The 25,829-nt window shown below is 35.6% G+C and overlaps 1 protein-coding gene across 2 annotated transcripts; it reads right to left on the reverse strand.

Moving 5' to 3' along the window:
• Positions 1-2,715: 2,715 nt before the first annotated feature.
• Positions 2,716-24,960, reverse strand: LOC127853608 (uncharacterized). Of its 2 annotated transcripts, none has more exons than XM_052388276.1 (3): positions 24,912-24,960; positions 5,165-5,262; positions 2,716-3,392 (listed from the first exon to the last, which is right to left on the reverse strand). In XM_052388276.1, the coding sequence occupies exons 1-3, from the start codon at positions 24,943-24,945 to the stop codon at positions 3,033-3,035; spliced, it is 492 nt and encodes a 163-aa protein (XP_052244236.1). In that variant the 5' UTR covers positions 24,946-24,960; the 3' UTR covers positions 2,716-3,032. The 2 variants fall into 2 exon arrangements, with proteins under 2 accessions (XP_052244236.1, XP_052244233.1); XM_052388273.1 differs by lacking the exon at positions 24,912-24,960 and adding an exon at positions 23,106-23,416.
• Between the last annotated feature and the right edge of the window lie 869 nt (positions 24,961-25,829).

Below are 25,829 nucleotides of genomic sequence, written 5' to 3' on the forward strand. Positions count from 1 at the left end.
GTGTTACTTGTTTGTTATTATATCGGGGATGTGACATTAATTTTTAATGTTGTTACAATCAAATTTGTACCCTTTTTGTCCTATTTAGTAACATATTGGATAAACAAAACTTTTTTAACAAGAAACCGTCGGAGACGGGTGTTGCTCCCCAAAGTTTTTTTGTCACAATATTGCACTATATATTCAGATAAAAGGAAACGTCTTGAGGGGCCTAACTTTGGACAAAATAATACGATGGATGGTTTAGCAACTTAAAAATTTCAAAGGGCCATAACTCTCTAAATAAATCATCTAACCAGAACCCACTAATAACATGCGCATCTCCACAAGGTAGTTAAGCTTCCCATAAAGCTTCATTGAAGTCCAGTCAGTATTTGGGGAGAAATAGCCCAGACAAGAATTGCACTATATGAACAGTTTATAGAAAATTTAAAAGTGCCAAAACTCTGTGAAAAATCATCCGACCATAACCGGCTTATAATATGCACATCTCCTGTTTGTAGTGAAGCTTCCCATAAAGTTTCATTGAATTCCCGTCAAAGGTTGCTGAGAAATAGCTCGGACAAGAATTGCACTATATGTACAATGGAAATTTTCAAAGGGCCATAACTCTGTGAAAAATCATCCGACCATAACCGGCTGATAATATGCACATCTCATGTTGGTAGTGAAGCTTCCCATAAAGTTTCATTGAATTCTGTAATAAGTTGCTGAGAAATAGCTCGGACAAGTATTGCACTATATGTACCATGGAAAATTTCAAAGGGCCATGACTCTGTGAAAAATCATCCGACCAGAACCGGCTGATAATATGCACATCTCCTCTTGGTAGTGAAGCTTCCCATACAGTTTCATTGAATTCCGGTCATTATTTGCTGAGAAATAGCCCGGACAAGAATTGCACTATATGTACAGTTAATGGAAAATTTCAAAGGGCCATAACTCTGTGAAAAATCATCCGTCCAGAACCTGCTGATAATATGCATATCTCATCTTGGTAGTGAAGCTTCCCATAAAGTTTAATTGAATTCCGGTCATTAGTTGCTGAGAAACAGCCCGGACAAGACTTGCACTATATGTTCAGGTAATGGAAAATTTCCAAGGACCATTACCAGAACCGGCTGATAATATGCACATCTCCTCTTGGTAGTGAAGCTTCCCATAAAGTTTCATTGAATGCCGGTCATTAGTTGCCGAGAAATAGCCCAGACAAAAATTGTGCACGGACGGACGGACACACGGACGGACTGACAGACGAAGCGGCGACTATATGCTCCCCCCCCTAATTTTTTTTGGGTGAGCATAATGAATGACGAAAATAATTGTGTATGAATATTGTAAATCTAATAGCAAACAGACAAAAATACACGAACAGACCAAACACAATATGCCCTCCTTAGTGCTATAATTTGTGAATTCTCTTCAATCCTAAACTGCTATCCACACAGGTTTGTGGTGGCTGTAGTACGTTTCTAGTTCACCAACATCTTAATAACTGTCAAAGTTCACAAATATCAAATCGTTTATTATTATTAAAAATGTTTAAAGTAAAGCTCAAGACATAGTAGTTATGAAACTTTTTTGGGTTGCGGTCGCAGATTTCAAAATCTAAACGCAGACCCGAAGTTCAAGGTCAAGGTCACAGGGGTCAAAATTGTTATGCCCATGGAAAGGTCTTGTCCAAAAACACATGCGTACCAAATATGAAAGCAATATCTGAAGGGACACAGACGTTATGAGCTAAAATCTCGTTCGCAGATTTTTAAACCTGAACGCGGACCCAGTTTAAAAATTGTATGCGCATGGAAAGGTGTTGTCCAGATACACATGCAAACCAAATATGAAAGCAATATCTGAAAGGACACAATAGGTATGAGCCCTTTTCGAATAGCTGTAGCAGATTTCAAAACCTGAACACTGACCTAAAGGTCAAGGTCACATGTTTAAAAAAATGTATGCGCATGGAAAGGTGTTGTCCAGATACACAAGCATACCAAATATGGAAGCAATATCTGAAGGGACACAGTAGTTATGAGCCTTTTTCGAATCGCGGTTGCAGATTTCAAAACCTGTACGCTAACCTCAAGTTTAAGGTCAAGGTCACAGGGGTAAAAAATTGTATGCACATGGAAAGGTGTTGTCCAGATACACATGCATACCAAATATGAAAGCAATATCTGAAGAGACACAGAAGTTATAAACCTTTTTCGAATCGGGTTCGCAGATTTCAAAACCTGTACGCTAACCTCAAGTTCAAGGTAAATTTCACAAGGGTAAAAAATTGTATTCGCATGGAAAGGTGTTGTCCAGATACACATGCATACCAAATATGAAAGCAATATCTGAAGTGACACAAAAGTTATGAGCCTTTTTGAAAAATGTGACGCGGCTGCCGATGCCACCGCCGACAAAGTAACACCTATATGTCTCCTGACCATGGTCAGGCCACACAAAAAGGGAATCCTAAAATACATGTAAGATTGAACTTCATTCAATATAACAATCTGACACATATTATAACCGATTCCATAGTTGCTTTACTTATTATCTTTTATTTCTGAACATCATTAAAAAATATTGAATCTGTTGAAATTTTGCTTCTTTTAAATTGTTATACTTTTTTCTGTAGTTGAACCTTATTGCATGAGTCTAGAGTTCATAAAGGTCAACAATAAGGACATGTTTAAGCCGTATTCACACATTAATCACTAGTGGTAAGGCATGCAAGTCTTTAATAAATCACATTTAACGTGCAGTTAAACATTTTTGCAGGATGATCCTATCCAAATGGATACCCCTAAGAGTTCCAAGCCAAAACAATACAGTCATGTAGCAGTGTTTACATAAATCATACAAACATGCCAAATGCAATTAAGTTTTAATTACACACTAAATATTATGTTTTGGCAATTTATTTTTATATTCTAATGCATTTACAGGAATAATCTTTTCCCTACAAAAGATTTTGCACAAAGTTCTTTTAAGTAATCTTGTTTTTATTGTCCTTTAATATTGTACAAACATCACAGAGGTCATCTTTTCCCCACAAAAAGATTTTGCATAAAGTTTTTATAAGCCTCCTTTTTCTCCTCACTCTTAGCTATGATCTCCTTCATGGCCGAACTCTCAGGTGCGCGCATCTCTGCCTCTAGGTTCATCTTGCTGTAATGTCTCAAAAAGAAGAATGTTTGTTGGAGGTCAAGGTTGTATTCATTGGCAAGGCTTTCTGCAGTGTGCTCCATAGGGTTGGAGGCGTGCTTCTCCAGAATAGTGTTGGCCTGCAGAAGGGAAAATTTGCCCCTTGGGACCTTCTTGATGTTCACAAGGGCCTCAATTGGGTCCATGTCTGTTGTCCTCAGCTGAGGTAGGGGCCTCTCTGACTTGGAAACTATCTGAAATGAAATTATTTCATTTGTAGAAATTAGCCACTGTCTGGGAAAACAGGGTTCAATGCATGTGTGCAGAGTGTTGTCTCAAATTAGCCTGCACAGTCTGCACAGACTAATCAGGGATGACAATTTACGGTTTTACTGTATTTTTCTTTTCAAGGAAGTCTCTTCTATGTGAATATGAAATACCACGATCACAATTTGAGCAATCTTTGTAATGGACGTCTATCTGCTGTTTCAAACTACAGTTCTAGAACGTGTGGTGTACTAGATAAAGATTTTATTAAGCTATTTACTATAGTCTATATAAATCATCTGACCCTTGGGGTGTGGTCATTTTTCAACTCATGGGTATGCCAGAAGCAAACTCGGTGGAGGTAAAGTAGACATTTGAACACATCAAACAATCAACCCTTGATCCATGCAGTTTCTAAGAACATTTTTAAAGTTATTTACTATATAAGTCTACATAAAATCTTGTGACCCCTGAGAAATGGTGAGATCAGTTAAGGACCATTACACAAAAAAGCAAACCAAATACTAAACTCCTTAAAATTTCAAAAAAGAAGATTTTAAAAGTAATTTACTATATTGGTCAACATTAATCATGTGACCACTTGGGTTTTGCCAGTTTTTACCCCAGGGGCATTTTTGAATAGGACCACTAAACAATTTTACTCATCAAAAATGAAGCGACTGATCTTTGTTGTTTCAGAGATTTTTTAATGTTATTTACTTTAGAAGTCTACATGATGTACATAAATAATATGACTCCTTTGGCTTGGCCAGTTTTAACCCCAGGGGCATGACATTAACACTCTTTGTAGAATACCACCAGGCCATGCAACACACCAAACATGAAGCCCCGCATCCTTGTTGTTTCAGAGAACATTTTAAAAGTTATTCACTTTAAAGTCAATATAAATCATGTAACCCTGGGGTGTGGCATGTTTTGACCCAGGAGCAGGATTTGAACAAGCGTTGTAGAGGATCACTGGATGATGTTGTATATAAAATATTTAACTCCTGGCCCTTGCAGTTTAAGAGGAGCTGACTAGAACAATATGAATTAGGTTTGAAGAGGATCTTCCAAGCATAATGAAGTTACGTGATAATATGCCAAGCAGTTTAGTTGGAGATCTAGTTTGAAGCAAATTGTTGAAGAAACACACCACACATCACCAGAGAGCACTTCATGCTCAGGTATGCATAAAAATGATAGCATTCAAAATTCATAAATAAAAATGTACATATTTTGTGATGATTAATTGATTAATCAGTCAAGTTGCCTCAGATCAATGAACATATATTATGAGTGCTGATTTTAACCACAAAAGTGTATTAATCGTTATGTGTTCGATATCATGAATGAATACATTATTTGTTGAAAATGTGACTTAAAATTTAAATATTGGTTAATATGAAACTGAGAATTCAATAAATCACTGATTAAACTTCACCAAAGCGCACCTTATATGCTTATACACCTAATATAAATAACAGCTCTATTAACCATTTAAACCATTTTAAGTTGACAATAAATTTTGATGAAAAAAGTGCATGTTTATGAATGGAAAAAGGATGTCTTAAGATGCATATAACAATGGTCTATATAAATTACTGGAACTTAGACAGTATAGATGTTGAAACTATTCAAAACCTGTGTCTTAATGTAATGATGCACCTACATATCATTAGACTGTCTCATATATAAATACCTCATTAGTAAAATTGGTAAGAACATACATTTATTTGTATATTGATTTCATTTTAACCTTTGGATGCAAGAATTCTGACTGCACATTGAGATCCTGAACTCGTCCAATCAGGTTGCCATCTTTCTTGCCAATTTCTCCTTGAATATTCTCTTGTGCTGAAAATAGATAAGACTTCAAGACCATGTTTTGACGTTTTACATGGGAAGTAAAACATGCGAGGTCACAGACATGAATGTTCTTAGCAACGCATTGCTGAAGCAGAGTGAGGGACTGTACTACATAATGTTGTCAACATCAACAAACTGTTGCGGCAATTATAACTTGCATATTTTAACAAGAGGGCCTGAAATTCCCAAAGTCGCTCACCTGAGACTCAAAGGAACTGACCTGTTCTGTGCAGCCCAAGATGTCATTAGAACAAAATGTTCTTACCAACTTTCATGACTAGTGAACTCCCTGGCAGCCACGTTTTTCAACAGACCAGAACCATTTTCATTCACATCCAAGATACCATTTAAACAAATATACTGACAAAGTCACATGAAGATTCATAAGTCCATATAAGGAACAAGAGGGCCATGATGGCCCTGAATTGCTCACCTGACTAACCAAATACAATCCCAACCCAGTTTTCATCAAGATAAACATTCTGACCAAATTTCATAAAGATTGGATGAAAACTGTGACCTCTATTGTCTACACACAGTTTTTCTATTATTTGACCTAGTGACCTAGTTTTTGACCCAAGATGACCCAAATACAATCCCAACCCAGATTTCATCAAGTTAAACATTCTGACCACATTTCATATAGATTGGATGAAAACTGCGACCTTTATTGTCTATACAAGCCTTTTCTATTATTTCACCTAGTGACCTAGTTTTTGACCTAGTGACCTAGTTTTTGACCTCAGATGACCCAAATACAATCCCAACCTAGATTTCATCAAGATAAACATTCTGACCAAATTTCATAAAGATTGGATGAAAACTGCGACCTCTATTGTCTACACAAGGTTTTTCTATTATTTGACCTAGTTTTTGACCTAGTGACCTAGTTTTTGACCCAAAATGACCCAAATACATTCCCAAGCCCGATTTCATCAAGATAAACATTCTGACCAAATTTCATAAAGATTGGATGAAAACTGCGACCTCTATTGTTTACACACGGTTTTTCATATATTTTACCTATTGACCTAGTTTTTGACCCCAGGTGACCCAAATACAATCCCAACCCAGATTTCATCAAGACAAACATTCTGACCAAATTTCATGAAGTTTGGATGAAAACTGTGACCTCTATTGTCTACATAAGGTTTTTGTATTATTTGACCTAGTGACCTAGTTTTTAACCCAGGATGACCCAAACACAATCCCAACCCAGATTTTATCAAGATAAACATTCTGACCAAATTTCATAAAGATTGGATGAAAACTGCGACCTCTATTGTCTATACAAACAAATTGTTGACGGTTTTTCTATTATTTGACCTAGTGACCTAGTTTTTGACCCCAGACGACCCAAATACAATCCCAACCCAGATTTTATCAAGATAAACATTCTGACCAAATTTCAAAAAGATTGGATGAAAACTGTGACCTCTACTGTCTACACAAACAAATTGTTGAGGGTTTTTCTATTATTTGACCTAGTGACCTAGTTTTTGACCTCAGATGACCCAAACACTATCTCAACCCAGATTTAATCAAGATAAACATTCTGACCAAATTTCATAAAGATTGGATGAAAACTGCAACCTCAATTGTCTACACAAGGTTTGTCTATTATTTGACCTAGTTTTTTACCTAGTGACCTAGTTTTTGACCCCAGATGACCCAAATACATTCCCAAGCCAGATATCATCAAGATAAACATTCTGACCAAATTTCATAAAGATTGGATGAAAACTGCGACCTCTACTGTCTACACAAACTAATTGTAAATGAGTTTTCAATTATTTGACCTAGTGACCTAGTTTTTGACCCCAGATGACCCAAATACAATTCCAACCCAGATTTCATCAAGATAAACATTCTGACCAAATTTCATTAAGATTGGATGAAAACTGTGACCTCTACTGTCTACACAAACAAATTGTTGACGGACACACGCACACACGCACACACAACGGGCGCCGGACATCACACGGTCACATAAGCTCACCATGTCACTTCACGACAGGTGAGCTAAAAATGCCCCACCCCTTGGCAGCCATGTTTTTCAAGCAAATGTAACTCATCCAAGATATCATTGAGACCAATCTTCTGACCAAATTTCATGAAGATTGGACAATAAATGTGGCCTCTAGTGTTCAAAAGGTTTTACTATAGCCATATAAGGAAAAATGCCCCACCCCATGGCAGCCATGTTTTTCAAGCAAACGTAACCATTTTCGAACTCATACAAGATATCATACAGACCAATCTTCTGACCAAATTTCATGAAGATTGGACAATAAATGTGGCCTCTAGAGTGTCAACAAGGTTTTACTATAGCCATATAAGGAAAATTGCCCCGTCCCCCTGGCAGCCATGTTTTTTCACAGATCTGGACCATTTTCGAACTCGTCCGAGATGTCAATGAAACCAATATTTTGACCAAAATTCATGATGACTGGGCAAAAATTGTGGCTTCTAGAGTGTTCACAAGGTTTCTCTAAAGCCATATAAGGAATACTTCCCCGCCCCCTAGCGGCCATGTTTTTCAACAGGCCGGAAACATTTTTGAACTCAACCAACATATCATTAAGACAAACATTTTGACACAGTTACATGAAGATTGGGCATGAAATATGACTTCTACAGTGTTTACAAGTTTTTTCTTTTTTTTGACCTACTGATCTTGTTTTTGACCCGGCATGACCCAGTTTCGAACTTGACCGAGATTTCATTTGGACAAAGCTTCTGACCTTGTTTCATAAAGATCAGACAATAAATGTGGCCTCTAGAGTGTTTACGAACAAATGTGGACGGACGTACGGACGGACTGACAGACGACAAAGAAAGAACGGTCACAAAAGCTCACCTGAGCAATCAGGTGAGCTAAAAAGACATTAAGAATTTTATCAGGAAGGTGGCGATTGATTCTCAAATATTCAGCGCATAACACTACGGTGATTCCGTTTCTGAAAAACTAATTATATATATATACTGACAGACCTCTGCTTTCAACAGGATTTTTTCAGACGCCTCCTCAGGCCATTAGGGGTGGGTTTCAAAGGCCAGTCCCCTCCATATGTTTATGTTTTTTTATATTTAATTTTGATGTTTTTTTGGGTGTGTCAGGCCTTTTAAAGAAAAACAAGAGATGTGTTTGTCAGAAACACAATGCCCCCTAATGCGCCGCTTTTTTGTTTGTTTGACTTTTGACCTTAAAGGATGACCTTGACCTTAACCTTTCACCACTCAAAATGTGCAGCTCCATGAGATACACATGCATGCCAAATATCTAGTTGGTATGTTCAATATGTCAAAAGTTATTGCAAAACTTTATTGTAAGGTTAAAGTTTTGGTGACAGAATGACAGAATGATGCAATGACAGACAGAAAGAAAGAAAGAAAGAAAGACAGGCCAAAAACAATATACCCCCGATCTATCGATCAGGAGGCATAAAAACAAACTATTCAGTCATTCATAACCCTTTCAGACATAGTTACATATAAGCCTGACTCCATCGATTCCTTAATACATCCATATCAGCCATTACTGCATTATAACTTTCTTTTTCCCAGTCCCTATTTATTACATGATAATCCATTAAAATATTCCATTTTTAAAAGCAAATTCTAGTAAATATTGAGGATAAAAGTGCTCAAGAATTTCATAAACACAAACAATAACCTTTTTTATTATTTATCAAATAAATTTAATCATATGTGAAAATTTAAAGATTTGACAAAATAACCTCTATTGGGGAAACGGGTTTTCCCACTGAACACACATAAATCTCCTGAAGTGCTGTTATAGATTGTAAACAACAATAAACAGGCCTTTTCTGCCCTATGCCACGGGTCCGAATATCGACCTCATTCCAAATGCAAATCTGGTTGTTTTTTTCCCAATTTTTTTTTTTAAACCTTTAAATATAAGTTAACTTGATAGTGTAGAAAATAGAAAAATATTGCATAATTAAATTATCTGTTGCCTTGAATTTGTTTTAAAAACAGTAAAATATGTTAAATTGATTATTTAAGACTTTCCTTATTTTCCCCAAAATCCGGCGTTTCGTGCGATTTTTTTCCCCTCAAAAAAGGCCAGGCCCTTTTCCCAAAATCAGATAAAACACACTGCACTTATTACACATGTTCATAATATTTTGTAAAATTTTAATAATATGTTATCAAAATAGTCGTTATTTACCAGTTAAGTGCTTCTTTGAAATATAAGAAACACTATTTACATGCCATTTTTTTTCCCCATTGAGACAGCTTTGCGATAATTTTTTTTCCCAATATGGGGGTTTTCACGACGCGATATTCCCAAATTTCCAGTGTGGCGTTTTCCCAAAATGGAGCGGAAAAGGCCTGATAAATACACCAACACATTCCACTTAAAGTTTTACATGTCTGCATAATTGTCATGCCGTTTATATTGAAACGAAGGCCCTTAAAGCGCTGTTTATTTGGCTAGAATTTTTTAATGTGGCATTAAAACTAAATTCAGTAGCATATTTTATAGATTTTCCAATACATTGAGCCTCCGCCTTTAGGCAGGCTTTAGATACATGTTAGTGACAGAGGATTGTAAATTGGCTCTCAAAATATTCTCAAACACGATATTGCTTTGATCTTAAGAAGGGCTAGTTGCAGAAAAATACACTTATCGGAAAATTTCAAGCGCCCTGCATGCTGAAAGACTTTGTTTTCTCTTAAGCCATAAAACAATGAAGAAAATAAGTTCAAAATAAACAAAATTGGCTACAATTTCCTTTCTAAAATTTACTATTTACATTAAAATGATATGTGATTTAGAAATTCAAGCGCACTAGCGAGGGACTGTTAAATTGCCTGTGGAAAGCACTTTGACCGACCAACATCCAGCAAAACAATATACATGTACTGCTCTTCTTCCAAGGGCAAAAATAATAAATTACATCACACTATTTGGACTGTTTGGAAAGACAAAATATGACAATTGTCTCATTATGGTATCAGTTTAAATGACCAATATGGTTTATGCAAACACCATGATTATAGGCCATGATTATTTTATTGTGCTCACATATTTGTTAAAACTGATTAATGTGCTCAGTAACTTTAACCAATAATTGCCTTATTACTTAGGTAAATGCTGTGCTTGCAATAGTTTTTAACATACTTAATTTGTCTTTTGATGAATTTTGTTTCAGTGACCCCAGTGGAATATACAATATGCAGGGCTGACATTAACAGATGTTTGAATGTCGGAGAAAACCAAAATATAGGGCACAACAAGTAAAAAAACAAATCTGCTAGTCCAACAGGGATAAGTGAAAAAAATCAAAGACTTTGTTTTCTCTTAAGACATAAAACAATGGAGAAAATCAGTTCAAAATCAACAAAATTGGCTACCATGTTCTTTCCCAAAATTTACTATTAACATTAAAATGATTAGTGCAAGTATTCCAATACTAACAAACTACCGTACTGAACCAAATAAAAACTAGAAATGGCGCGGCAGAGGCCGATGCGTATCCCCACGCCGCATGTTTGACCCAGGTGGCACCCCAGGGTTGGTCAAGTTGAGATTGACCGTATTGTCATAAGCATCAAATGGAAGTGAATCAGTGTAGAAATTAAGAAGTTAATGTAAAAGAAGTTAAGGTCACTCCAAATTGATGTGTCTGCTACGGATTTCTTTGAAAAAAAGTTGAAGATGTGAGCAAAAAAAATATATTATATTTTAGGAAAATTCTCGAGCGAGCGAAGAATATAAAACAAGAGCACCGCCTTGCGGGTGCAGACCGCTCATCTATTTTCTGTTTAAAGGTGAAGGGACTCTCATTTTCAATCACAAAGGAGGGAGGGGTGGAGTGAAGAGGAGTGTATAAAAAAAAAAAATTGGTTGGTGGGGTGGGGGGGGGGTATAGTGTGAGAGTGTGGTGGTCATTTGTGAGATGATTAAAATTAGGGTGGGGGGGATTCGGGGGGGGGGATTCAGGGGGGGAGGGCACGGGGGATTGTTTGGGTGGAGTCTATTGTGGTATGTCAGGTAAGAGTAGTTTTGTCACAGTATCAATCAAATCTAATCAAAATTAAAGAAGTTATGGCAATTTTAGCAAAATTTAATAATTTGACCTTGACAGTCAAGGCCATTCAAGGGTCAAGGTAAAATTCAACTTGCCAGGTACAGTAACCTCATGATAGCATAAAAGTATTTGAAGTTTGAAAGCAATAGCCTTGATACTTTAAAAGTAAAGTGGATCGAAACACAAAATTTAACCATATATTCAAAGTTACTAAGTCAAAAAAGGGCCATAATTCCGTAAAAATGACAACCAGAGTTATGCAACTTGTCTTTTTACTGTACCCTTATGATAGTTTGCGAGTGTTCCAAGTATGAAAGCAATATCTATGATACTTTAGGGGTAAAGTGGACCAAAACACAAAACTTAACCAAATTTTCAATTTTCTAAGTATAAAGGGCCCATAATTCCGTCCAAATGCCAGTCAGAGTTATATAACTTTGCCTGCACAGTCCCCTTATGATAGTAAATAAGTGTTGCAAGTATGAAAGCAATAGCTTTGATACTGTAGGAATAAAGTGGACCTAAGCACAAAACTTAACCAAATTTTCAATTTTATAAGTATAAAAAGGGCACATAATTCTGTCAAAATGCCAGTCAGAGTTACATTACTTTGCCTGCACAGTCCCCTTATGACAGTAAGTAAGTGTTGCAAGTATGAAAGCAACAGCTTTGATACTTAAGGAATAAAATGGACCTAAACACAAAACTTAACCAAATTTTCAATTTTCTAAGTATAAAAAGGGCACATAATACTGTCAAAATGCACGCCAGAGTGATCTAACTTTGCCTGCCCAGTCCCCTCATGATAGTAAGTAAGTGTACCAAGTTTGAATGCAATAGCATTGATACTTTCTGAGAAAAGTGGACCTTAACGCAAAACTTAACCGGACGCCAACGCCGACGCAGACGCCGACGCCGACACCAAGGTGATGACAATAGCTCATATTTTTTTTTCAAAAAATAGATGAGCTAAAAAATCACATTTCTATAAAAAAATATTGCATTATCAAGAGATACAGGTTTAAACAGCTATATTTTACATTCAAATCAATTATTATACAAAGAATATATATCGACCTCATATTTATAAGAGTTAGTTGCATATGACCTTTGACCATGAAATATACATGTAACCATATCATTGAAGTGAGGGACACATGTCTACCTACTGCTTCTTAGATTTGTTTGAAGTTTTAAATAGTGAAAGCTGTGAAAAGGTATACCATGTTGCAAGCTGTGAAAAGGCATACCATGTTGCAATAGCACTTCAAGAGAGACAATCATCAAAATGATCATGACAGACAGTCGGACAAAGGCCATGCATATAATCCATTGTTGCTACCATATTTTAAAAGGGGCATTTCGATGGCTTGTACGGTATTGTATTTTTCTGAAATAAATTTATACATTACAAAGAACTTATTTGATGTTTCTGAAAAACACGGACCTAGCTGTTAAACATGTTCCGTAAACCATGTATTTTAAAAATTATAAAACATTGTTCCTGTGAAACTTTTAGAACCAGCATTTAATGATTTTATGTTTATGTTTTGTTCACTTAAAATTTTGTTATAGGAAAAATTTGCCTACATATAGGGAAATACCGTCCATATGCCCATTTAATGAAGAATAAGAGATGTGTTTGTCAGAAACACAATGCCCCCTCATGCAACGCTTTTGATGTTGTTGACCTTTGACCTTGAAGGATGACCTTGACCTTGCACCACTCAAAATGTGCAGCTCCATGAGATACACATGCATGCCAAATATCAAGTTGCTATGTTCAATATTTCAAAAGTTATTGCAAAACTTCAATGTAAGGTTAAAGTTTTGGGACAGAATGACTGAATGACAGACAGGCCAAAAACAATATACCCCCTCTTCTTTGAATAAAAAGTATTAAAAAATGTAATGTCATGTTTCCCAATGTTGTTTGAAATTGAACATGCTTCAACGGTATCTGCTGATAGTTGTATGTTCGAACGTAAAAAAACACATTCAAATAAGTCACAGAACGGTGATGTGTTTATATTTTTAAGGGTTGGCTGCAGCAACTTTTCACCGCAATTTGTTTAAACGGTCACGACAGCGAAACATGTACTGCTCCCGTAGGTAGCCATTTTTTCTGTTTGTCTCGATCGAATTTGTTAGCGTCTGCAGTTATCGATTAAAAAGGTTACAAAACACTATATTTGGCATTTGTATTCAGCGTCAAAATCATTTCTGCTAGATCGTGATTTTTTTGTTTTGTTTTTCTCACAAATAAAAAAAACAACATGCACTATGGTTACAGAAGGACACAAAAATGAGTGCGAGCGGTAAAATTTTTTTAATACTTTTTTTCCATTTTGAAAAATAGGTCGGCAAATCTGACGACCAACAGATCAATTTGGAGTGGCCTAATGTAAAATAAAATAAAACAAGAGATGTGTAGAAACACAAATCCCCCATCCTGCGCCACTTTGATTTATTTTAAAAAATAAAAAAATATCATTTGGAAGGTTCATTACCTACCTCCCTTTAAAGCTTATTACTTCCCTTGGATTTTTTTTTTACCTTTGACCTTGAAGGATGACATTGACGTTGACTTTTCACCACTCAAAATGTGCAGCTCCATGATATAAACAAGCATGCAAAATATCAAGTTGCTATCTTCAATATTGCACAAGTTATGACCAATGCATCAAACCGGGGGCATAAAAATGAGTGAAAATCTCTGCCCCGGCCCCACCTCAAGCCCCATAACTTTTGACCCAGGGGTCAGATCAAAATTCCAAATAGTGCAGGGTCGCACATATGCTCATAGCTACAATGTGTGTAAGTTTCAAGGTTCTAGTGCTTAAAGTGTAGGAGGAGAAAGTGGCCAGGACAGACGGACGGTCAGTCACAGACGGCGGAGATAACCACAATATCCCCACGCGTTTTGAAAAGCGTGGGGATAACAAGAGAGATTCATAATAAAGTTCAAGTAACAACACTCTGACACAGTTAGTTTATGTAACGAGAGGGTTTTGACAGCCTCATTTTTGGAATGAAGGTAAACCACAATATTGCGTTAAAACTCTCCATTTTTCGACTGTGTCGCCAATGGCAACAACCCCGATCGACAGGGTTAATCCTGATTACTATGTATGTGCTATCCATCTTTTGAATATTAGAAAGCTTTGAAAAGTTTACCTGAGCATGTTTCATTTCATTTTTATTTCTAGACAATATTTATTTAAATACTGTATTCAAAAATGCACTGAAAATGAAACAGGCATTGAGAAAATAAATATGTAAACCAGACAACTTAGATACATGCAGATGAAGGTTTTTTGTTAACAGAAATTTACTGAATACATTTACTTTAAAAAAATAATGTGTACATGTTACAAGCAATCTTAATTCAAATTCTATAATCCATTGGATAATATATTTTTTATTTAATCTGAACAGTGCCCAATATTTGCACATTGCTTTATATTCAATTGGAAAACCCCTGTCTTTAATTCAATGTACACTCTATACCTCCGAAAAAAGGTGCATGATTGTGTTCTTATACTAGTGAAGTAAAGTTTAGTTTTATTATGTCATTATTATGTAACTTTAATTATATGATGTCGTTTTTCATAATTAACAGTTAGTCATCAGCACTTATGATAAGCCTATCAACTAAGAGATAGCTGAAAGAAAGACAACCTGTACATAAGTTTGCAGTATTTATCTCCCTTCTATAACCTTGTTACTCAGGTTCCCTAATCTATTTTTATATCAACTTTGGAATTTGTTAGACCCCTTGTTTTCAAAACACTTTAAGGTCTAATACTTCAAAATGCATATTTTTCTAATATAATGACATTTTTGGCTAAGTTGTAATTTTCTTGTGCAAATATACACTAATTGTTTATCACATTTGTTATCAGTATGTTGCAAATTAATCAATAATGGGAACCTTTAACTGATAAGCCTTCTTTGAGAAAATTCCCTGCAGAGTTCCTCAGAGATTAGAAATTGATTATTAATTATTGGTGTGTTTTGATAGTTGAATGCATGTGGACTTTGCATATTTTATTAGAAGTATGTTGTTTATGTTCAATTTAAAGAGCATTGATGATTTGAGTGTTTTTTATTATATTTTTTGTCAATGAGTAGAGATTATATTTTTAACCAATCAAAATGTCTGTAAATGGACTTTTCAAGGGAAAATAGACTGCTCTGCAAGTGCTCTCAGAGCTGTATAAAATAAGCTGTTCTGGCTGATTTAATGACTTTCAAGGTCGGACCTCAAAGACCTCGTGAAGAGGCCGGTAGGACCTGTAAATAAACTCTAATACACACACGATTTAATGACTTCTTGATGCTTTCTTGAAATGGTAACACTTTTAGTAAAAGGTGGGAAATTTGATAAATAAATAATTAATTAAACTCTAAATTATTGTAACACCAGCATAAAGACATTTGACATTATTTTCCAAATTATTGTTATTTAGATTATTTTCATTTGGTATCTAAATTAGAAAGACTATTTTATTTAAATAACTTAAGTAAATTCTTCTACTTTTACATTTGATTCTCTGAAGTTTCCCACTATCCATAAATTAATTGTGTTCTTCAGATTAAGTTAGACCTATTTTCTAAACTAGATTATTGAAGCAACTTCTAGACTTACAGTTACTTATAATTATATCAGTTTTTGACCGATTGTGAACTTCTCTTGATTTACATTCATTAAGGTATTTGCTTTTTTTTTATTTTTAATGTTACTAGATTCTTTAGACTCGGCTTGTACCTGTTCTTAATTTTCTGTCATTGTTCTTCATTTTACTAGTTCTTAGAATAAAAGTTAGTTATTTTCGTTAAAGCTGCTTTGGTTTTCACTTATATATTAATTCTTTGAGTGTATTCAGGCGTATCTGACTGGATGCCTTTAGTTAATCGAAATACAACCAGTCAGTGGTGTCATCCTGACCGGAAATAAGCATACTTTAATGAGACTCGATAGATATTTCCGAATTACAAAAGTGCTCACAAAATTACATAACTCGTAACTGTTCCGTGACCGGTTCACTTGCGTAAGCGAACGAGACCGCACCGCCACACTAGAAAAGCATTAGGTATCCAGATATTAATACCGAATAGTTTATATGCATTTATTGGCGAATGATGACACAACATAGCAATAAATGAGCACAGAACTTATAAAGCAGGTGTCTGACTTTGACCTGGACATTTTTGGTAATATTGAAGTTACAATATATATGTAAGTTTTCAGTATTGATCAAAATTATGGATAATTTTAAAGTACTTTTAATCATCTGAATAAGCATTTGAATAAACTTCAATAATGTACGTCACTGTTTGTTCAAAGAATAATTATATAAGAGCAAGCACACAAATAAAACAAGTATCGTTGGAAACAATGGATGCTCCCCGATGATGCGCTTTGTCAATCTATGTGTTAATAACCACCAAAAAAAATCTATTATTTGCCTTGGTGACCTTGAACTTGATCCCAGTGACCTCAAACCTCATCAAAAGGTCGAGGTCTATGCAAGGTTCCTACGTGCCGAAAATGAAAGCAATTGGTAAAGTATTAAAGGCGAGAAACGGTAGCAAAAGAGTGACGGAAGGAAGTCTATTATTAGCCTCCAGGGGTTGAAGAATCCACTTGACCGCTCGCATATGCGAGTGAAGTTGAAGGTCGGGCGAGTAAAATTTGTTAAATACTCAACCGACTGGGCGAGTGCTGTTTTTCAAGTTGAGAAATATAAATTCAGTTCCTGAACTCCTTCCACATCGATACAAATTGCGAACATTTGTTCGAACAAACAAAAAATACATTTACAGGGGTTAGCTTGGTTCAAAATTTAGGGAGAAGTCACTTCTCCCGAAGGCCAAAATAGGGAGAAGTGGCAACTTTTCGGGGAGAAATGGTACTTTTGCATCCAGTGGTCAAGCTTAGCTCAAAATTTCGGGAGCTGTCACTTCTGTACAGTTGAGGAATAGGTCTTCATTTTACATGTATTTTGCGGCAAATTAAAGGAGAAGTATTTCCGTTCAGCTTTCAATCAACTCTTTACTTGTCTTATACCCCTCATTAAATTTGCCAATTATCATTAATCAAAAACAACTCTTATTTCACACTTTGGGGGACAACATTTACAAATACAAACACACACTCACTTAAGTGTTCATTTTTCGTTATTGATGTATTTAACGTTAAAGTTATATATTTAACACTTAACATGCTATTTATGTGATAACTGATAAGCTATTTCAATAATAGAGGCTGAAATGGGTGATGGAATTCAAAAGACTGCATTTCATTTATAATAAGAGATGTCAATAGTATGAAACCTACATTTTTCTTATTTGTAATTGATTGTTAATTATTCTGGTAATTTTTATTATTTTTTTCCTGTACAGGTTTATCAAATAAAACTTCAAGTTAAACAAAACCAGTAATATTCATAATCTTCTTACTTCCTTGTAAATTTTAAGAAAATCAAGATTAAATCGAATTAATATTGTGCTACAATTTTTTAAAATAAAAATTCATTTAAAGTCTCATTTTACAGCACAGATTCCAAATCTTACCCATAAATGAGCCCTATATTTATTGCCAGTGTGCTAGGTTAACTCTTCCCATTTGATCATTCCTTTGTATTGTTTTAATGGGCCATTTAACTTTGCTGAAGTATAGTTATTGGTAGCCAGCACAAGGCAATTAATCAAGGCTTCACCTATGAACAATGTTAAGAACTCTAATAGCTCCCGACTGTGCATTTGAATGTTCAACTTTGCATGACCTGTAAATGGGGCAACTTCTGACTGAGAATTCTCCTGTGTCCAATTCTCCACATCAAATTGATTTTAATGGTCAATGTGTGGCACAAACACATAATTAAAAGGTGGAGAAGTTATGTCGCCTTCATGAAATTAATTAGCGACATAAATATTCCCTTGGCGAGCAAATCGCCCACTTCGCCCACTAGCAAGACCCCTGGTTTAGTACACAAAGAAACTGCACTTTCGTTTTGACAATGAAAAATGACGTCACGGGCACTCTATGCAGTTAAAATAATTCTCGAAATCGGCTGCGCTCTTTTCGTCGTTGTCAGTGCCTTAGCTAATCAATTAAAAGTGAAAAAACTGTTAAATATATTGGTCATTCCATAAATTTTAATGTAAATATCAATAAAACAATAATACATCACCGTTAATTATAATTCTTCTTATATTTAATTAAAAATAAACAGAAAAAAATAATTATTAATAAACAGAATAATTCCAAATTTTGTGATCAGAAGCCTTAGGCAAAATTTACCAAATTGTAACCGTTTGTCAATCAAGCGTGTCTTTCAGTAAAAGTTCGTCTGAAATATTAAAATGGAAAAGGGTTCTATTTTAAAATATCTGCAAGGTGGTGGCGACAGGGAACAGAAATAATTAGAAAGGTCGTCAAAACGAGAAGCAGTAAGAATTGAGAAAAGGAAAGAGATGCAGAAAACGTAAGGAAAGCAAATATAATCCATCAGATAATGTAGTTAATTTGTTTCCAGTTTAGTGTCACTATGAAAAGTAGGTTTAAAAGTTTCTGGTTGATCATAACTATAAATATAGATATCTATTTTTTTAATGCAGGGCGAGTATATTAAAGTGAAGGGTGAGTGGATTGTCTGGCCAACTCGCCCTGCAGGGCGAGTGGCTCTGGAAAAATTCTTCAACCCCTGGCCTATGTGACCTTGACCCCAGTGACCTCAAACCTCATCAACAGGTAGAGGTCCATGCAAGGTACCTACGTGCCAAATATGAAAGCGATTGGTAAAGTATTGAAGGCGCTATGAGAAACGGTAGCAAAAGTGTGATGGAAGGAAGTCTATTATTAGCCTCGGCAACCTTGACCCCAGTGCATTAAACCTCATCAAAAGGTAGAGGTGCATGCAAGGTACCTACGTGCCAAATATGAAAGCGATTGGTAAAGTATTGAAGGCGCTATGAGACACGGTAGCAAAAGGTGTGAAAGAAGGAAGTCTATTATTAGCCTCGGTGACCTTGACCTCAGTGACCTAAAAACTCATCAAAAGGTAGAGGTCCATGCAAGGTACCGACATGCCAAATATGTAAGCCTATGTTAGTGTTTCCGATCGCCAAAATCGCCAAAGGCGATTTAATCTTTCAGCTGGCAATTCAAGTTTTAAATGTGAACAAGGGACAAAATTGTCACAAAACCAGGTTTTCATTGTGAAAAAAAATCTGATAAAGGGAGACAACTCAAACTGAACTTTTTAAATGAACAAACAAAATTAATACCCTTTGTAAGTTTGTTTTAAAATAAATCTATTTTTAGTCGTGGCGACCTTGACATTGGAGATATTGACGTGATTCTTTTGTGCAACACACCGTCCCATGATGGTGAACAAATGTGCCAAATGATTTTAAAATATCATAATGAATGACATAGTTATAGCCCAGACAAGCTCATTTATGGCTATTTTTTACCTTTGAACTCAAAGTGTGACCTTGACCTTGGAGATATCGACGTAATTATTTCGCGCGACACACCGTCCAATGATGGTGAACAAATGTGCCAAATGATTTTAAAATCTGACAATGAACGACATAGTTATGGCTCGGACAAGCTCATTTATGGCCATTTTTGACCTTTGAACTTAAAGTGTGACCTTGACCTTGGAGATATAGACGTAATTATTTCGCGCGACACACTGTCCAATGATGGTGAACAAATGTGCCAAATGATTTTAAAATCTGACAATGAACGACATAGTTATGGCCCGGACAAGCTTGTTCCGCCAGCCCGCCAGCCAGCCAGCCAGCCAGCCAGCCGGCCCGCATTCGCCAATCTAATAACCAGTTTTTTCCTTCGGAAAACCTGGTTAATGAAAATGGCCATTGCAAAAAACCCTGATATTTCTCCATAAGTATATAATATTCCCTACTTTTAAAGAGAACTCGGTACCAATTTCCACATGTAATCGCCATAAAAGCTCCAGGTGGTAATAGATAGTCCACTGATAAGAGATAACCGGATGCCGTATCCTATGTTTAAGCCACATTACACAGTCATGTATGCTGACAGATGCATCACAGGAAATTTTCGGGTAACTTTCCAGTCGCCAAACTGTGATATTTAACGTCCAATCGGTTACAAGAATGTTTTTGGAGGGGAAGTTATATAGCGATTATTATTTTTGATTGACGTCAGTCACAGAGTAAGCGTTTATCGCAGGTTTGTTAACAATGAATCACAGTTGTAGCATTAATACGTGATATAAAACCGGTAAATAAAGCAGTACATTAAAGGCAGTTTCGGGCATCATCATCACACCTATTTACCGTACTGTAAACAATCAATAATTATGAGAAGTTAATTGCAATTGGTGAGCAGTGCAAAATTACTTACGGCGAATAAGTTGTGAAAAACAAAACCCGTTAATAATTTGATGCAGTAACAAAATAAATCCAGTGCATGTATATTTTATCATGTCTTTTTGTAGAACTGACTTACACCGGTTTTCTACAGCCACGTGATAATAACTATTCACTATGCATTAATACTGGTATGCCATGTAAAATCTGTGTTATAAGAAAGAACGCGAAATTATTACTGTCGTCTTCAATGCCAAGTTCTATGCATGCAAAGCATGCTTTTTAAAAACAGACGATGTGTAATTAAAATAACCTAACCGCTCAGTACATGCAGTATTTAAGACTTACAAATTTACCGGTACGTTTGAATAAATTATATATTGCAACTATGGAAAAATATGTCAATTCAAGAATTCATTGCAGTTAATGTATTTTTCAAGAATCAAGAAGCAACAGACTACGGCAAAAATTATTGGGAGAAGGGGGGGGGTGGCGAAAAGGACCTGGAGTTACGCAAGACCCACCCATGCAATCAAAGACCGGGGCATATCTGAAAGTTCTAACATTGTATACCGTTTATGCCAGTGCATGAAAATAAATATAAATAAAAAATATAAAAAAACATGAAATTATTGGATTTCAGGTAACAAATAATTTATTTAAATGTGACTTCATTGATAATTTAATCATTAATACAGTCATTGTTGATACCTATAGATTCATGATAATGATTATGTCGTTCATTGAGCAAATATAAGGTTATAATGTGGGTCGTTATCGTAGTGCTGAAATTTGGCTACTATTTTTTTTTCCTGAGCGCCAACCTAGAAAGCGATTGGTAAAGTATTGAAGGCGCTATGAGAAACGGTAGCAAAAGTGTGACGGAAGGATGTCTATAATTAGCCTCGGTGACCTTGACCCCAGTGACCTCAAACCTCATCAAAAGGTAGAGGTCCATGCAAGGTACCTATGTGCCAAATATAAAAGCGATTGGTAAAGTATTAAAGGTGCTATGAGAAACGGTAGCAAAAGAGTGACGGAAGGAAGTCTATTATTAGCCTCGGTGACCTTGACCACAGTGACCTCAAACCTCATCAACAGGTAGAGGTCCATGCAAGGTACCTACGTGCCAAATATGAAAGCGATTGGTAAAGTATTAAAGGCGCTATGAGAAACGGTAGCAAAAGTGTGACAGAAGGAAGTCTATTATTAGCCTTGGTGACCTTGACCCCAGTGACCTCAAACCTCATCAAAAGGTAGAGGTCCATGCAAGGTACCTACGTGCCAAATATGAAAGCGATTGGTAAAGTATTGAAGATGCTATGAGAAACGCAGCGATTTTCCTTGTCCAATTGGGAAAAGTACCCGTACCGGTCCGATTGGGAAAAATTGAGTCGTGAAAACCTCAAAATTGGGAAAAATCGAGTCGTGAAATCCTGAAATTGGGAAAATCGCGTCGTGAAGTTTGGGTCTTATTGAATACATCATACAGTTCATACTTAATTGAACATACCCATTTAAATAATCATTTGCAGGCATGCCTTAATGACCATTAAGTTATAAAGTTTATATAAATAACAAAATATTATAAAGAACACACCAAATCAATTACTAGTTGTTTTAATCTCTTTTAAAGCAATGTCTCTCTCTTTCATTTTTGTGAAAATTTCAACAATCTTTGATGTTTGATCATCACTAAGTTGCTTGCATCCCTCCCTGCACAACATAATTATTGCTGTCAATGTGTCCTGTGATAGATGGTTCCGATTGGTTTTTTGGCATAATTTTTGCTATAATGACTCATTTCAAACTACAATAAGGTTACAAACCGACGTAAAACAGTACGCTGGCTGCCTGGCAAAAGAACCGGAAACACTAACAACTCTATTGATTGAATGCGCTGAATAATAAAACCCGAAATTAATCGAGCGCGTGGTTACACACAACTATACGATTTTCTTTGTTCGCTCGGCGAAAGTTGGTTTTTTTACAAAACTTTCTATCGTTTTGAGAAAAAATTCGGACGCTGATTGGGATTTTTCCAGATGCCGATTGGGAATTTGGGAATTTTCGCTCGATTGGGAAAGTACCGTTTTGGGAATTTGGGAATTTTCGTTCGATTGGGAAAGTACCGTTTACCGGTACTTTATAAAGAAGGAGGAAAATCGCTGGAAACGGTAGGAAAAGTGTGACGGAAGGAAGGAACACGGAACTACAAACTGGCAAACATAAAAAATCATTGAAACTGGTGGTGACAGAAGATACTCAAGACACAATCAGAGGCAAATTTCTCAGCCTCATGGTGCTTTACCAGATGTTCTACTTTCAAAGCTGATTTTTACCAACACACTGAACACTTTCGTTATAAACATATCATTTGACTCCGCCATTTAATACCTCTTTCTAAATGATTATCACTAGCGTTCCCTTGTCTTGCGCTGGTCAGCTTGTCCGAATGTTCTGAGGAAAGCTTTCCGTTTTTGACTGACCTTGCTGCTTTCGAAACTTGTGATGTTGACACTTTACCACCCATTATTTCCAGCAAATATTAGGCTATGAAACAATAAATAACGCACTTACTCATTAACTGAATAAGGTTTACATGGTTAATTATCATAAATTCAACATAACAACGAAACTTTCAACTTTATACATTTGCTGTCATCTTGCAATACCTGGCAAGTATTACAACGTGAGAAATTTACCCACGTTACGGTTAGCATTCAGTAAGTTTTTATAAGGCGAACAAAGTCTAGTACTCGCTCGTACTTGGCAAGAGATGCGGGTTCGATTAAACTTTATAAAACCAGTTTACCCAAGGAAAGTGCAAGTTAGGTTAAATAACCACATTGAGTTGACTGACATCCAACAAAAGCAAATGCTAATGTTTGTAAACACAAAAGTTTATAAATGTATTTTTAGGGACGATCACAAAAGTAATGTCAACAAAAAAACGAACCAAATATTCGCGTAAGTTAAATTGTTGGCAAATATATTTGTATTGTTTTAGTCCTCTAACTCCATATTTTTAGATACTGACGATACAAGTAAAAAAGTCGAAAATATCTACATCAAAATATAGAGATGGACGAAAGATGTTAACACTGTTATAACTGTAGAGATATTTATACACAGAACTACTTAAATATGCAAGCGAAGGTAAACTTGGTTGGTGAATAATTAGTGATAATTTATTACAAGTTTTAAAACACCAGACTGAACATGTAAAAGTGAGTCATTATCACAATACGAATTCGCCATATGCCCTGAGTATCTGGCAAAAAAGAACGAATAGGAGCATGTTCTATCGACCGAAACATATGACTTTACTAGGACTCCATTTACGTGCAGCCGGCAAGAGTTGTTAAGAGGGATAACCAGCTTGTACTTATTTCTATAACGACATCCAAATTGTGAAACTGAAAACTTAGACGTTTGAACGATTTAAAAGAATATTCCCATTTTAAATAACAAATAACACACACACTATGATAGCGTTAACTGTTAAGTTATTTATCACCGTTAGAAAAAGCGACTTACCAGTTCTCAATCACTTATAATTTCATAAAATCCACCGGGAAGCATAAAATAAAACGAAATATGCATTGACATTTTACCTATAGTGTATGTCAAAACTGACATCGCACTTAATGCTGAACTTACAATGTTGTATGAAACAAAATTATACTTTATGTATATTATTAAACAAGAAATTTCTTTAAAAAAAGATATACGGCGTTGATTGTGGTTGGAGTTGGTGAAGGTAGAGAGTTCAATGAATGAGATCGAAGATAGCGAATGTTTTTTCTGTGCAGTTCTTAGCTGCATCACACGCAGTACGGGATGTTACGCGGAGTTTATGCGGCTTATTTTACATTATTTCATATTGCTGGTCATAAACCTAAAGCTACAAAACAGAAACCAAAAGAAGAATGGAAGTGAAATTAAAACATATGAGTCAAGCGGCCACACGCGAAGTATCTTTACATATTTTAAATATTTATACGCGCGTTCTTCGAACAAACCTTTTTTAGTGGCTTGTCGGGCATTGCTATTTGATTCGATTATTAACAGTATCGAGAATCCTCGCGCTCTTGCTTAATACATTAGTCAATATGGTGGAATAATTCTTGTTAAATTAATCAAAATTAATATTTATCATGGTATTGTTGAAAACACATTTAGAATCGATAATTGACATACCATAATTATATCGCTGAATATCTTCATTTAACATTTCTGGTCTAAAGAAAATTCCAGTTCACCTAATTCATGCGATAGCGTCTATATTATATAACGATTAATTTACTGGCCGTGAACTGACCCTGATACCTTGCGGGTTGGAATGCAAATCATTAAAGTGAGGCCACGCTTCCAATGCTGGAACGACGGCTTGTTTAAAACTTTATACTTTTACATGTTCAATGTTCAATTTCGAAAACAATTTAAAATGGTTTGGCCAAAACGAATATCAGGATAGGGAAAAACGATACTTTTATAAACTTAAATATACTAGTACACAAACAGGAATATGGAAGTAATTACTAAATATGAGAACATAGCCTTTAAGTACAAACGCTCTGGCACTGGCAACCCTCTGAAAATAAAAGGTGCACGCACAAACTGTATTGATGTCAAGAGTTGAGTGTAAAACTGTTCTATCTATCAAGCCTTTTCATTAAGGATAAAATTGTTTCATGCTGAACACGCAGTAAAACAGTGTTACAAAGACGCGGTCATGTTTCCTATGTTCTGGTGGTATGCTCAAATTAGCCAATGGAAAAAATGAAGTGTATTCATTCGTGTCTAGCCGCGGGAAATTTTATTTGAATTTTATTGGACAATCACAAAGGTCACTTAAGGTCAAAAGTGACGTTAAACAGCTACGCCGAAAAAATTAACAGAAAAGTTTAAAGGTTTAACAGAAACCGGGCAATATATTTAAGTTTTTCATTTCAATTACCACTTCCACTAAAATCTGTCCAGCTTAGATGTGGTTATGTCGTTCAACATTTCATAATTGTTTGCTACATACATTAAGAGTTGTTGAATTCATGGCATAACGTTTCAATACACTTTTATTCAATTATGTTCTATATATTCACATAACGAAATGTACGT

This window comes from Dreissena polymorpha, chromosome 12, assembly GCF_020536995.1.
Source record: "Dreissena polymorpha isolate Duluth1 chromosome 12, UMN_Dpol_1.0, whole genome shotgun sequence".
NCBI classification, from domain to species: Eukaryota; Metazoa; Mollusca; class Bivalvia; order Myida; family Dreissenidae; genus Dreissena; species Dreissena polymorpha.

Bases quoted from the DNA above. Each gene is read 5' to 3' on its own strand.
- LOC127853608 (XM_052388273.1), bottom strand. From the start codon at position 23,241: ATGGGTGGTAAAGTGTCAACATCACAAGTTTCGAAAGCAGCAAGGTCA. The intron at 5,263-23,105 runs GTATTAAATGGC...ATCTATTTTCAG, and splicing joins TGATAATCATTTAGAAAGAG to CACAAGAGAATATTCAAGGA. The intron at 3,393-5,164 runs GTTAAAATGAAA...ATTTCATTTCAG, and splicing joins CAGAATTCTTGCATCCAAAG to ATAGTTTCCAAGTCAGAGAG.